Source organism: Oncorhynchus tshawytscha, linkage group LG07 (assembly GCF_018296145.1).
Source record: "Oncorhynchus tshawytscha isolate Ot180627B linkage group LG07, Otsh_v2.0, whole genome shotgun sequence".
Lineage (NCBI taxonomy): Eukaryota > Metazoa > Chordata > Actinopteri > Salmoniformes > Salmonidae > Oncorhynchus > Oncorhynchus tshawytscha.
Window position 1 is genome coordinate 17,836,634 of NC_056435.1, and position 13,571 is coordinate 17,850,204.

At 39.8% G+C, this 13,571-nt stretch overlaps 1 protein-coding gene across 1 annotated transcript; it reads left to right on the forward strand.

Annotated features, from left to right (window-relative positions):
* Positions 1-694: 694 nt before the first annotated feature.
* LOC121846776 (gastrula zinc finger protein XlCGF17.1-like) lies at positions 695-13,152 on the forward strand (the record flags this gene model as incomplete). The annotated part of the gene is made up of 2 exons (XM_042324166.1): positions 695-821; positions 10,337-13,152. Coding segments are annotated over 2 exons (945 nt in total), but the record flags the coding sequence as incomplete, so codon positions are not given.
* Between the last annotated feature and the right edge of the window lie 419 nt (positions 13,153-13,571).

A 13,571-nucleotide genomic window follows, 5' to 3' on the forward strand; every position in this document is an offset into this window, starting at 1 on the left:
GAACGACTTAATATAATATTAAACTTTTATGAAATAAATGAAAAATAAACTTTTGGTTCCTCAACTGCGTTGCCCACTCCAGTCAGCAGATGGCGATGTGCGTATTTTAGGATCAGGCGATGCTGCCAGTGTGACGGGACGCTCCTTCAGCAACAACAGCTAGTCAGACACCTCGATAGCTTTCTAGCAAACACAGCTTCAACATTCACTCTCTTTACACTGTTTTGGTGTATATTAGTCGCTGTGTATTAAACACACTTCTTTCGTATGTACTTGTTGGCCCATTTAATTATATATTTACGTTGTTTGTCTGCTAGCTGGTTTGCTAAGTTAGCTTAGAACTAGGCTAGTCGCTAATGCTAGCTAGCTAACATCCCCGACCATGAGTTCACTAAGCTACTCTCCTGATAAAGAAGAGGCGGTCTGCTGGACGGAGGAGGAAACTCGTGTGAAAGAGGAGGAGGAAGAGGAGGCTGTTACAGTACAAAAACAAGAAGAGGGTGAGGCTGTTACCGTGAAAGAAGAAGAGAAAGACGTTTCAGTGAAAGAAGAGGAAGATACGTTCAGAGTGAAAGAGGAGGAGGATGTTACAGTAAAAGAAGAGGAGGAGGAAGAGAAGGATGTTACAATACAAAAACAAGTAAAGGGTGAGGCTGTTACCGTGAAAGAAGAAGAGAAAGACGTTTCAGTGAAAGAAGAGGAAGATGCTTTCAGAGTGAAAGAGGAGGAGGATGTTACAGTGAAGGAAGAGAAAGAGGAGGAGGGGGAGATTACTGTCACATTGGAGGAAGAAGAGGAGGTTGGAGATCTGTTTAACACCAGTAAGTACCGTCTCTGCAGTCGTTGAACCTGTATGCAGTAAAGGGGTTCTACACTTTAATGTTGTTCTGTAGGAATTGCTGAAGCTACACTGTATGCATCCAATGACAATGCCTGAAAGACTGTAGTCCTCAATATCTTCTGTTAGCTTAGCCCAATATGTACTCTTAAAGGGGCAATCAGCGGTTGTTACATCCATTTTGGGACTTATACATGAATGATATGTACTCATTGTTTCTTGAAGAATTCACTTATAAATGCCTCATGAGCATTGTTCAACTGTCGTACCCCATCAAAACCCCAAAATATAAGCTTTTTTTTACTCCAATGTTTGTCAGTAAATATAAACAAACACTGTATATCCTCAAAACATGGTTAAAACAATAATGCTGATATCATGGATCGTTGCATTTCTCCAGCCCCATCCCTCAGCTTTTTACCAAAATGGGCATGGAGTACGCTTTGTTATTGTTTCTACTGCTGATTGCTGCCCCCGTTACTCCTCAAGGTCCAAGGACTGTATGTTATTTTCAGAGGGAGACTGGCTCTGGCAGCTAAAATAGCCAAATATTCCATCAAAATGTGAATTGATTCTCAATTGCGATACGTTTCCAAAAACATAAATCACTGTACTTTCTTATCATATCAAAATCACTTCACACAATACTTACATATCACATCAAAATAATTTTACACAATAGTTTCATATCACATAAATCATTTCACACAATACTTTCATATCACATCAAAATAGGTAACCAGTCGCGACGCCCCAAACGCTAAACCAAATTTTTTTCTTGTAATTTCTCCTTCCTTCAGGCTTCTTTTTCTTCTTTGGACTTTATATGGCGGTTGGCAACCAACTTTAAGGTGCATTACCAACATCAACTGGACTGGAGTGTGGACCCCAGTTCATTTTTCAATCACCTACGTGGGTATATACCAAGACAATCATGAAGAGGGCACAACATAACCTTTTCCCCCTCAGGAGACTGAACAGATTTGGCATGGGTAACCAGATCCTCAGAAGGACCAAATCCCCCCCACTGCTGCTACTCGCTGGTTGTTTGTTACCTATGCATAGTCACTACGTCCCCACCTTCATGCACACTGACTCGGTACCGGTGCCCCCTGTACATAGCCTCGTTATTCTCATTATGTTACTTTTTATTATTACTTTTCATTTTCGTCTACTTGGTAAACATTTTCTTCTTCCTGAACTGCACTGCTGGTTAAGGGCTTGTAAGTAAAGCATTTCATGGTAAAGTCTAAGTTGGTGTTTTGACAGATTTGTAAAAATGGTTTGTCATTAAACACTATATATATATATTTTTTTAAATGTTGCTGACACCTCTCTGGACGCGGCCATGTTATTATCCCACACACAGTCTCTGTGCTTCCTATGAACCCCATTCCTGGGAATTAGATTTGATTACAAATCGCCCCTGTCTGTTACCACAGAAGGGTTATGTCTGTCCCATTCCCAGCTAGGTTACGAGGCGCTTTGTCTCCAGTACCTATGACTGATTGATAGGGGAAACCTCCATGCTTATTATAGAAAAAGTAATTAGGGGAAAACTATTTTGTAAACTGAAATAAAATAACAAACATGTTTGAAAAATGAAAACTATTCCAAAACTATCTTTGACTCCAAAACTAAAATAGCCTAAAATAATAACCAGCCTCTATTATGTTAAGTTTGAATAATTTATATCTTAACTTTGGGCAAAAATATAATATTTTTTATGTGGTTTTAAAGCTTCCGAATCTGGTGGCTGCTAAATGCTGCCATTGAATGGCAATGTTTCAAATAGACCTAGCTTGTGTATCACTATCACTTGCTATCACCAGAAATACTTTAAGAAATTAGGATATTGGAAACTCCTTTCGATTCGTATTAGTAGCTTAAAGAAAAGAACATTGGCATGAATTACCCTCTGTGAACAAGAAGCACAACATTACAAATATTTTCAAAGATGTGAGATAATTATCTTATTCTCTGTAATATCGTGTAGCTTTGCAATCATAACATTATGTGCTTTCAGGGAAAATAGGCATGTTTCTCGACTCATACCCTGACTTTAAAAAGAGATTTAGTGAGAATTAGCTGAGGATCTGTGTGTCACAGCATGACAATGTCATTGGTCCACAGTCTCTTAGACGGGCGTTTTATACACTTTGACATTTTCTGGAATAGGTTTTATCTGAAAATGTTTTTGTTTACTTGCCTGCCTATTGAATATGGAATGCACTGTACTGTTCATCTCTGAAACTCACTGAGATAATTCCTTTGATACAGCAGTAGCAATACAGGAATATATTCTACAGAATAAACAGGAATGCTTATGGGGAGGTGTTGCTGTATACAGTGCATTCGGAAAGTATTCAGACCCCTTGACTTTTTCCACATTTTGTTACGTTAAAGCCTTTTTCTAAAATGTATCAAATTATTTTTCCCCCTTTCATTTAGCTCATTTGTTTGGCACACCCGCATTTGGGGAGTTTCTCCCATCCTTCTTTGCAGATCCTCTCTAGCTCTGTCAAGTTGGATGGGGAACATCACTGCACAGCTATTTTCTGTTCTCTCCAGAGATGTTAGATCGGGCTCAAGTCCGGGCTCTGGCTGGGTCACTCAAGGACATTCAGAGACTTGTCCCGAAGCCACTCCTGTGTTGTCCTGGTTGTGTGCTTAAGGTCGTTGTCCTGTTGGACGGTGAACCTTTGCTCCAGTCTGAGGTCCTGAGCACTCTGGAGCAGGTCTTTCAGGTTTCCTCCAGACATAACTCTTGGCATTCAGGCCAAAGAGTTCAATCTTGGTTTCATCAAGCCAGCGAATCTTGTTTCTCAGGGTCTAAGAGTCTTTGAGGTGCCTTTTGGCAAACTCCGAGCAGGCTGTCATGTGCCTTTTACTGAGGAGGGGTTTCCATCTGGCCACTCTACCATTAAGGTCTGATTGGTGGAGTGCTGAAAAGATGGTCGTCCTTCTGGAAGGTTATCCCATCTCCACAGAGGAACTCTGGAGCTCTGTCTAAGTGGCCATCAGGTTTTTGGTCACCTCCCTGACCAAGGCCCTTCTGAGCGATTGGGGGAGGTGACCAGCTCTAGGCAGAGTATTCCATTTAAGAATGATGGAGGCCACTGTGTTCTTGGGGACCTTCAATGCTGCAGAATTTTTTTTGTAGCCTTCTCCAGATCTGTGCCTCGACACAATCCTGTCTAGGACCTCTAGGGACAGTTCCTTCGACCTCATGACCTCATTGGTTTTCGCTCTGACATTTGTGGGACCATATATAGACAGGTGTGTGCCTTCCAAATCATATCCAATCAATTGAATTTACCACAGGTGGACTCTGAACAAGTTGTCAATACATCTCAAGGAAGATTAATGGAAACAAGATGCGCCTGAAAGCAATTTCAAGTCTCATAGCAAATGGTATGAGTAAATAATGTATTACCTCTCTTCATTTTGTCATTATGTGCTATTGGTGACACCCCTCTGAAACAAGATAGCCTAACCATCAGAAAAATATTTCTTCCTTAGCCTACTCCTCTCACTGCTGCTTGCCTTCTTAAATTCCTTTGTAAATTCTGATGTTATGCTCCTAAACTTTCTGGTAAAAGGCTACACCAGCAGTCGTTATGCTCCTATAGTTTCTGGTAATAGGCTACACCAGCAGTCATTATGCTCCTATAGTTTCTGGTAATAGGCTACACCAGCAGTCATTATGCTCCTGTAGTTTCTGTTCATAGACTACACCAGCAGTCGTTATGCTCCTATAGTTTCTGGTAATAGGCTACACCAGCAGTCGTTATGTTCCTATAGTTTCTGGTAATAGACTACACCAGCAGTTGTTATGCTCCTATAGTTTCTGTTAATAGACTACACCAGCAGTCATTATGCTCCTATAGCTTCTGTTAATAGACTACACCAGCAGTCGTTATGCTCCTATAGTTTCTGTTAATAGACTACACCAGCAGTCGTTATGCTCCTATAGTTTCTGTTAATAGACTACACCAGCAGTCGTTATGCTCCTATAGTTCCTGGTAATAGGCTACACCAGCAGTCGTTATGCTCCTATAGTTTCTGGTAATAGGCTACACCAGCAGTCGTTATGCTCCTATAGTTTCTAGTAATAGGTTACACCAGCAGTCAGCAACCTTTTCCATTTGGTGCCAATTTATCTGACCATTTCTACTGATCTGGTGCCAGTTATGATTTTCATATACACATTTTACTGGAACAGTTTAATTTAATTTATAATTGTAATAATAATTATAATAGTTTTTGTATCTCAACATCATTCTCTGTGGTTAATCTACATTCTATTTAAATGAAAATGATGAATACAATTTTTTATTTCCCTTGCTAAGTTTAAATAACCTACATAAAGCCAGAAGATGTTATCATTGTGGCCTGCAGGTAGAAAATATCCTGACGAACTTGAAACATTGTATCAACTATCAACTTGGTCTAGCCGAAAATCCTCATATCAAGCTTGCAACATTGTATAAAATATTCTGGACCCTCAGAGTTTCACGCACCAGTGAGTTCGGGACAGATACAGCTGTCGGCTATTTGTGCAAAGGATAAGACGTATTCAGATATTTTATGACATTTCCACTGGATCAGAGCATTACATATTTCCCTTTCATGCCGAGTGGTTATCAAAAGGGTGAGAGCTGGAAATATTTTACGAAAATACTTTGAGGAACTATTGTCATACTCAATTGATTTTGATTAGACTTTTACTTGCTGTTTGAGGTGAAGAAAAATGTATTTGAGAAACTCCACAACTCAAATTTAGAACCAGGAACAGATATAGCCCTTGGTTCTCTCCAGACCTGACTGCCCTTGACCAGCACAAAAACATCCTGTGGTGTTCTGCATCGAATAGCCCCCGTGATGTGCAACTTTTCAGGGAAGTTAGGAGCCAATATACACAGGCAGTTAGGAAAGCTTAGGCTAGCTTTTTCAAGCAGAAATTTGCATCCTGTAGCACACTCAAAAAGGTTCTGGGGCACTGTAAAGTCCATGGAGAATAAGAGCACTTCCTCCCAGCTGCCCACTGCACTGAGGCTAGGAAACTGAGTTTCCTGAGTTTTCCCCCATTCACATTCAGAATACATTGTGAAAAACTAAAATCTTTGCTCACCATTTTTGTATTTATATAGCCCTTCTTACATCAGCTGATATAATGTTACGTAGGTGGAAAAAGCTGTCCTTGAAACAGTCTTGATATGTTCATCAAAAGAGAGATCAGGGTTTGGGCGCAGATTTACGATTATTTAAAAATATATATATATATAATTTTTATTTTTATACCTTTATTTAACTAGGCAAGTCATTTAAGAACACATTCTGATTTACAATGACAGCCTAGGAACTGTGGGTTAACTGCCTTGTTCAGGGGCAGAACGACAGATTTTCACCTTGTCAGCTCAGGGGTTCCAATCTAGTCTAAACTAGTCTAAAGCTCTAACCATTGCACTCCACCAGTAGCCTGCCTGTTACGTGAATGCAGTAGAAGCCAAGGTAAATTGCTCGATAGCATTAAACTTATCTTATAAAAAACAATCAATCAATCATAATCACTAGTTATAACTACTAATCAGGTTTAGCAGGCAATATTAACCAGGTGAAATTGTCATTTCTCTTGCGTTCATTGCACGCAGAGTCAGAGTATATGCAACAGTTTGGGCTGTTTGCCAGAATTCTAAGTAATTGTGACATACATTGAAGGTTGTGCAATGTAACAAGAATATTTAGACTTAGGGATGCCACGCGTTAGATAAAATACCGAACGGTTCCGTATTTCACTGAAATAATAAACGTTTTGTTTTCGAAATGATAGTTTCCGGATTCAATCATATTAATGACCAAAGGCTCGTATTTCTGTGTGTTATTATGTTATAATTAAGTCTGATTTGATAGAGCAGTCTGACTGAGCAGCAGCAGGCCCGTAATCATTCATTCAAACAGCACTTTCGTGTGTTAGGCCAGCAGCTCTTCGCAAGCACAGAGCTGTTTATGACTTCAAGCCTATCAGCCTAATGGCTGGTGTAACCAATGTGAAATGGCAAGCTAGTTAGCTGGGTGTGCTAACACTGTTTCAAACGTCACTCGCTTTTAGATTTGGAGTAGTTATTCCCCTTGCGCTGCAAGGGCCCCGGCTTTCTTGGAGCGATGGGTAACGATGCTTCGAGTGTGGCTGTTGTCGATGTGTTCCTGGTTCGAGCCCAGGTAGGGGCGAGGAGAGGGACGGAAGCTATACTGTTACACTGGCAATGCTATAGTGCCTATAAGAACATCCAATAGTCAAAGGTATATGAAATACAAATGGTATAGAGAGAAATAGTCCTATAAATACTATATTAACTACAACCTAAAACTTCTTACCTTGGAATATTGAAGTCTCATGTTAAAAGGAACCACCAACTTTCATATGTTCTCATGTTTTGAGCAAGGAACTTAAACGTTAGCTTTTTTACATGGCACATATTTTACATGGCACACATTTTTACATGGCACATATTACTTTCTTCTCCAACACTTTGTTTTTGCATTATTTAAACCAAATTGAACATGTTTCATTATTTATTTGAGGCTAAATTGATTTTATTGATGTTTTATACTAAGTTAAAATAAGTGTTAAGTAATTGTCATTATTACAAATAAATAAATAAAAATCGGCCGATTAATCGGTATCCGCTTTTTTGGTCCTCCAATAATCGGTATCGGCGTTGAAAAATCCTAATTAGTCGACCTCTAGTCCAGAGTAACGCCAAGGTCCTTCACAGTTTTATTTGAGACTACTGTTCAACCATCAATTATTAATTAATTGTCAGATTCAACAGAAGATCTCTTTGTTTCTTGGGACCTAGAACAAGCATCTCTGTTTTGTCCGAGTTTAAAAGGTGAACATTTGCAGCCATCCACTTCCTTATGTCTGAAACACAGGCTTCCAGCGAGGGACATTTTGGGGCTTCACCATGTTTCATCGAAATGTACAGCAGTGTGTCATCCGCATAGCAGTGAAAGTTAACATTATGATTCCGAATGACATCACCAAGAGGTAGATTATATAGTGAAAACAATAGTGGTCCTAAAACGGAACCTTGAGGAACACCGAAATGTACAGTTGATTTGTCAGAGGACAAACCATCCACGAGACAAACTGATATCTTTCCGACAGATAAGATCTAAACCAGGCCAGAACTTGTCCGTGTAGACCAATTTGGGTTTCCAATCTCTCCAAAAGAGTGTGGTGTTCGATGGTATCAAAAGCAACACTAAGGTCTAGGATGCAGAGCCTCAGTCTGATGCCATTAAAAGGTCATTTACCACCTTCACAAGTGCAGTCTCAGTGCTATGATGGGGTCTAAAGCCAGACTGAAGCGTTTCGAATACATTGTTTGTCTCTAGGAAGGCAGTGAGTTGCTGCGCAACATCTTTTTCTAACATTTTTGAGAGGAATGGGAGATTCGACCGATAGTTTTTAAAATATTTTCTGGGTCAAGGTTTGGCTTTTTCAAGAGAGGCTTTATTACTGCCACTTGTAGTGTTTGGTACACATCCGTTGGATAGAGAGACGTTTATTATGTTCAACATAGGAGGGCCAAGCACAGGAAGCAGCTCTTTCAGTAGTTTAGTTGGAATAGGGTCCAGTATGCAGCTTGAAGGTTTAGAGGCCATGATTATTTTCATCATTGTGTCAAGACTTGAGTGTCTCCCTTGATCCTAGGTCCTGGCAGAGCTGTGAAGACTCAGGACAACTGAGCTTTGGAGGAATACGCAGATTTAAAGAGGAGTCCGTAATTTGCTTTCTAATGATCATGATCTTTTCCTCAAAGAAGTTCATGAATTTATCACTGCTGAAGTGAAAGCCATCCTCTCTTGGGGAATGCTGCTTTTTAGTTAGCTTTGCGACAGTATCAAAAAGAAATTTCTGATTGTTCTTATTTTCCTCAATTAAGTTGGAAAAATAGGATGATCGAGCAGCAGTGAGGGCTCGGTACTGTCTTTCCAAGCTAGTCGGAAGACTTCCAGTTTGGTGTGGCACTATTTCCATTCCAATTGTCTGGAAGCTTGCTTCAGAGCTCGGGTATTTTCTGTATACCAGGGAGCTAGTTTCTTATGACAAATGTTTTTAATTTTTAGGGGTGCAAGTGCGTCTAGGGTATTGCGCAAAGTTAAATTGAGTTCCTCAGTTAGGTGGTTAACTGATTTTTGTCCTCTGACATCCTTTGGTAGGCGGAGGGAGTCTGGAAGGGCATCCAGGAATCTTTGGGTTGTCTGAGAATTTATAGCATGACTTTTGATGATCCTTGGTTGGGGTCTGAGCAGGTTATTTGTTGCGATTGCAAACGTAATAAAATTGTGGTCCGATAGTCCAGGATTATGAGGAAAAAACATTTAGATCCACAACATTTATTCCATGGGACAAAACTAGGTCCAGAGTATGACTGGGGCAGTGAGTAGGTCCGGAGACATGTTGGACAAAACCCACTGAGTCGATGATGGCTCCGAAAGCATTTTGGAGTGGGTCTGTGGACTTTTCCATGTGAATATTAAAGTCACCAAAAATGTGAATATTATCTGCCATGACTACAAGGTGAGATAGGAACTCAGTGACGAACGCTGTATACGGCCCAGGAGGCCTGTAAACAGTAGCTATAAAAAGTGATTGAGTAGACTGCATAGATTTCATGACTAGATGATCAAAACACAAAAAACATTTCTTTTTTTTTGTAAAATGAAATTTGCTGTCGTAAATGTTAGCAACACCTCCGCCTTTGCGGGATGCGCGGGGGATATGGTCACTAGTGTAACCAGGAGGTGAGGTCTCATTTAACACAGTAAATTCATCAGGATTAAGCCATATTTCAGTCAGGCCAATCACATCAAGATTATGATCAGTGATTAGTTAATTGACTATAACTGCCTTGGAAGTGAGGGATCTAACATTAAGTAGCCCTATTTTGAGATGAGCGATATCACAATCCCTTTCAATAATGACAGGAATGGAGGTCTTTATTCCAGTGAGATTGCTAAAGGGAACACCGCCATGTTTAGTTTTGCCCACCCTAGGTCGAGGCACAGACACGGTCTCAATGGGGATAGCTGAGCTACACTGACTGTGCTTGTGGCTATCGGTTTCCTCATTAGCAGGGAGGAGTTTCTGCATTCAAATTATGTGTGCATCGCCCTCATGCCTCAATTTTATTAAACACAGAAAGGGGCCTATATTGGAGACCAAACGTCGTCTGGCACACTGCTTAGAGTTTCAGCAACTTTAACTTACTTCTAACCTACAATCATCAATTTTACTACTAATGTGAAATCAAGACAAAATATGACTTCTTGCTCATTTTAAGACAATTGTAAAATAATTTGAACATTGATTACAGACGTCAATTGTTGTACAACATCATGGCTACTCTGTTGGCATCACCTTTTACAGTGAATTTCTGCTGTTGTAGGCCTTGAACCATCGGTCTGACTTTGTCGTTCACACAGGAGAGACACGTGACTATTGTGGATCCTCTGCGGAGCCTCAACAACCTCATGATGCTGACGAGGCAGAGAAGAGTCTCTCCAGATCAGAACACCTCAAGAAACACCTGCAGAGATCCACAGGAAAGAGAACTCACTGCTGCTCCGACCATGGGAAGAGATTCACCTCCTCATCAGGCATTCATCAGAGAATCAACACGGGAGAGAAATATTTTAGCTGTACTCAATGTGGGATGAGTTTTACTACATCTAGCCATCTTATTGTACACCAGAGAACACACACAGGAGAAAAACCTTATATCTGTGATCAATGTGGGAAGCGTTTTGTTCAATCTAGTGATCTGACAGTGCACCAGAGAATACACACAGGAGAGAAACCCTATAGCTGTGATCAATGTGGGAAGAGTTTTATTACATCTAACATTCTGACTCGACACCAGAGAAGACACACAGGAGAGAAACCTTATAGCTGTGGTCAATGTGGGAAGAGTTTTACTGAATCTAGCAATCTGACTCTACACCAGAGAACACACACAGGAGAGAAACCTTATAACTGTGGTCAATGTGGGAAGAGTTTTACTACATCTAGTCATCTGACTGTACACCAGAGAACACACACAGGAGAGAAACCTTATAGTTGTGGTCAATGTGGGAAGAGTTTTGGTCAATCTGGCCATCTGACAGTGCACCAAAGAAGACACACAGAAGAGAAACCCTATAGCTGTGATCAATGTGGGAAGAGTTTTATTACATCTAACATTCTGACTCGACACCAGAGAACACACACAGGAGAGAAACTTCATAGCTGTGACCAGAGATAATCTGATCAAATATCAGAAAATACATGAAGGAGTTGTTTCATGATATCAATGAATTAATGTCTCAATGTAGAATGTTTTAACATTGTAGTAGGAGTATTTTAATAATGTCACAATGTAGAAGCCTAAACGTTTTCCCCCTTATCAATTGATTTCGGCATGATATGGATATTAGCCCCAGGGGGAAAAATCTTCAACAAAAGTTACTAACAAAAAAAAAGAGTTGTGTTTAACTTACCACGTTGGTGACCCACTTGAATCAAAATGCAACACTTCAAAATGTAGCTAGCTGTTTACCACGTTGGTGACCCACTGGAATAGAAATCCAACACTTCAAAATGTAGCTAGCTGTTTTCTACAAATGATCCTCTAACCAGTGATGTACACATTATTTCGAGATTCCGTGTGGTTTTTGAGCTGTTAGTTTTAACAGGACGTGCAACCTCCTCTCTCTCCTCTCAGCACAATTGATTTCTACATGATATTGATGAGTGATGACAAATAAGTGTTGCGTTCCTTTGTTTAGTGACCCCTACATTTAAATGCATCACTCCAAAATGTAGCTGACTGTCTTCTGCAGGTTGTCCTCTAACCAGTGAGATAAAATATATCTCCAATTTCCATGTGTTTTTTTAGTTGTGTTAGTTTCAGCAGCACGTACAACCTGATTTCCCCCCCCAATCGATATCAGTGATTTATTGCTACTTGTCAAAACATAGCGTTTTTGGTTCTTGTGCAGTTTATAAGGTGCTTGTTTATAAAAATTACAAGTAATATGATTATTGTGGCAGATGTTTGTGTATATAGTACATTTTATGTTTAGGTTTTCAATTAATCACAAACTGTTTCTGCATATTGGTTATTGATTTGGACACGTTAAACTGTGTTTTGACATTGGGACACCTCGCAATTGAAAAGAAGACTATGTCCAGCGTCCAATATTAGTTTGGTTGTAGTTGAAAGTGAAAGTTTAAAATCTGTATTTTTCGGGTCGTTTTTTAAATTACTTGAAAACGACTTAATTTCAACATACTTTCAGGTAGCCTGGTGGTTAGAGCATTGGGCCAGTAACCGAAAGGTTGCTGGATCGAATCCCTGAGCTGACAAGGTACAAATATGTCGTTCTGGCCCTGAACAAGTCAGTTAACCCACTGTTCCCCGGTAGGCCGTCATTGTAAATAAGAATTTGTTCTTAACTGACATGCATAGGTAAACAAATGATATATATACACATGGATGCAGTATAATCAATTTGTATATAATCAATTGTATTAACAATCCTACATCACTACAGTATTTCTTTACAACATTCAAGTGCTAATTGTCTTTATTCCACTACTGAAGAAGCATAACTCAAATCACCTACTCACATTTCAAACATCCAGCCTGACAAAATATACATGTTTTATTATTCCATGCCTCACCATGAAGTTAATTATTGCCAATACATATTAACAAAGGGGTGACATTGGGGACTGGGCCCAGATCCAACAACATGCCTGTCGAGTGAACCCTGAAAAGAGAGAGAAGCCAAATGTACTTTTGTTTGCCTCTTCTTGGGCAGATTTAGTAGCTCTCATGGTGGGTGTCTTTTAGGTCCCAGTTGTTGTCACTAGTCAACTTTCAGTGGACACCCCCATAGTGTCTTTCAGAGCCCCTCCTAAAACCCCATGTGTTTTGTTTGTTGTTGTTAGTTCCCTCTTCTGTTTGAGGGACCTCCTAAAAAAACAAGCTTATATTTTGGGTTGGATATTGCATTCAATTAATATTTTAATCAATGGCATTTCCTTAGGGTGCTCATTAGTCTTTCAGTTGTTGTTATTCTGTTCATTGTGTTATAAATATTTCTGTTTATTTTCATTTTATTTTCCTGTGAAGCCATTGTGTTGCATCCATGTCTGAAATGTGCTGTATAAATAAAGCTTGATTTGATTTCAACAAATGAACCCAATGACTGACCAATCAACAGACTCTTGGTCCCTCTTAGTATGTAAATCAGTATCAATCCCACTTTTCCAGCCTGCTGAAGGCGTGGTGGAGTTGTAAACACCCCCCAGTCATGTTATATAAAACACTCAAAGTAATGGATATGGAGCATCTATGGCCTCAGTTACACCTGGCACCTAAATGTGACTTCTGTCATCCGATCACTCCAAGCTGCATTAGGTTCAGATCTACCAGGATGAGCCTTTGACATAGTCTGGATGCAGTCAGGCCACCAAATATGCATCAGCAATGTAAAGAGATGGGTGAATGAGTGGGGAAAAACACAAATGACATTCAGACATCAAATGTTGCAGGTGTAGCTAAATGCTTTCTAGTTCCCACAGTACAGTAATATCTAACTAAATGCTTGTGTTTCTAGATTCAACAGTGCAGTAATATCTAACTAAATGCTTGTGTTCCTAGCTCCAACAGTA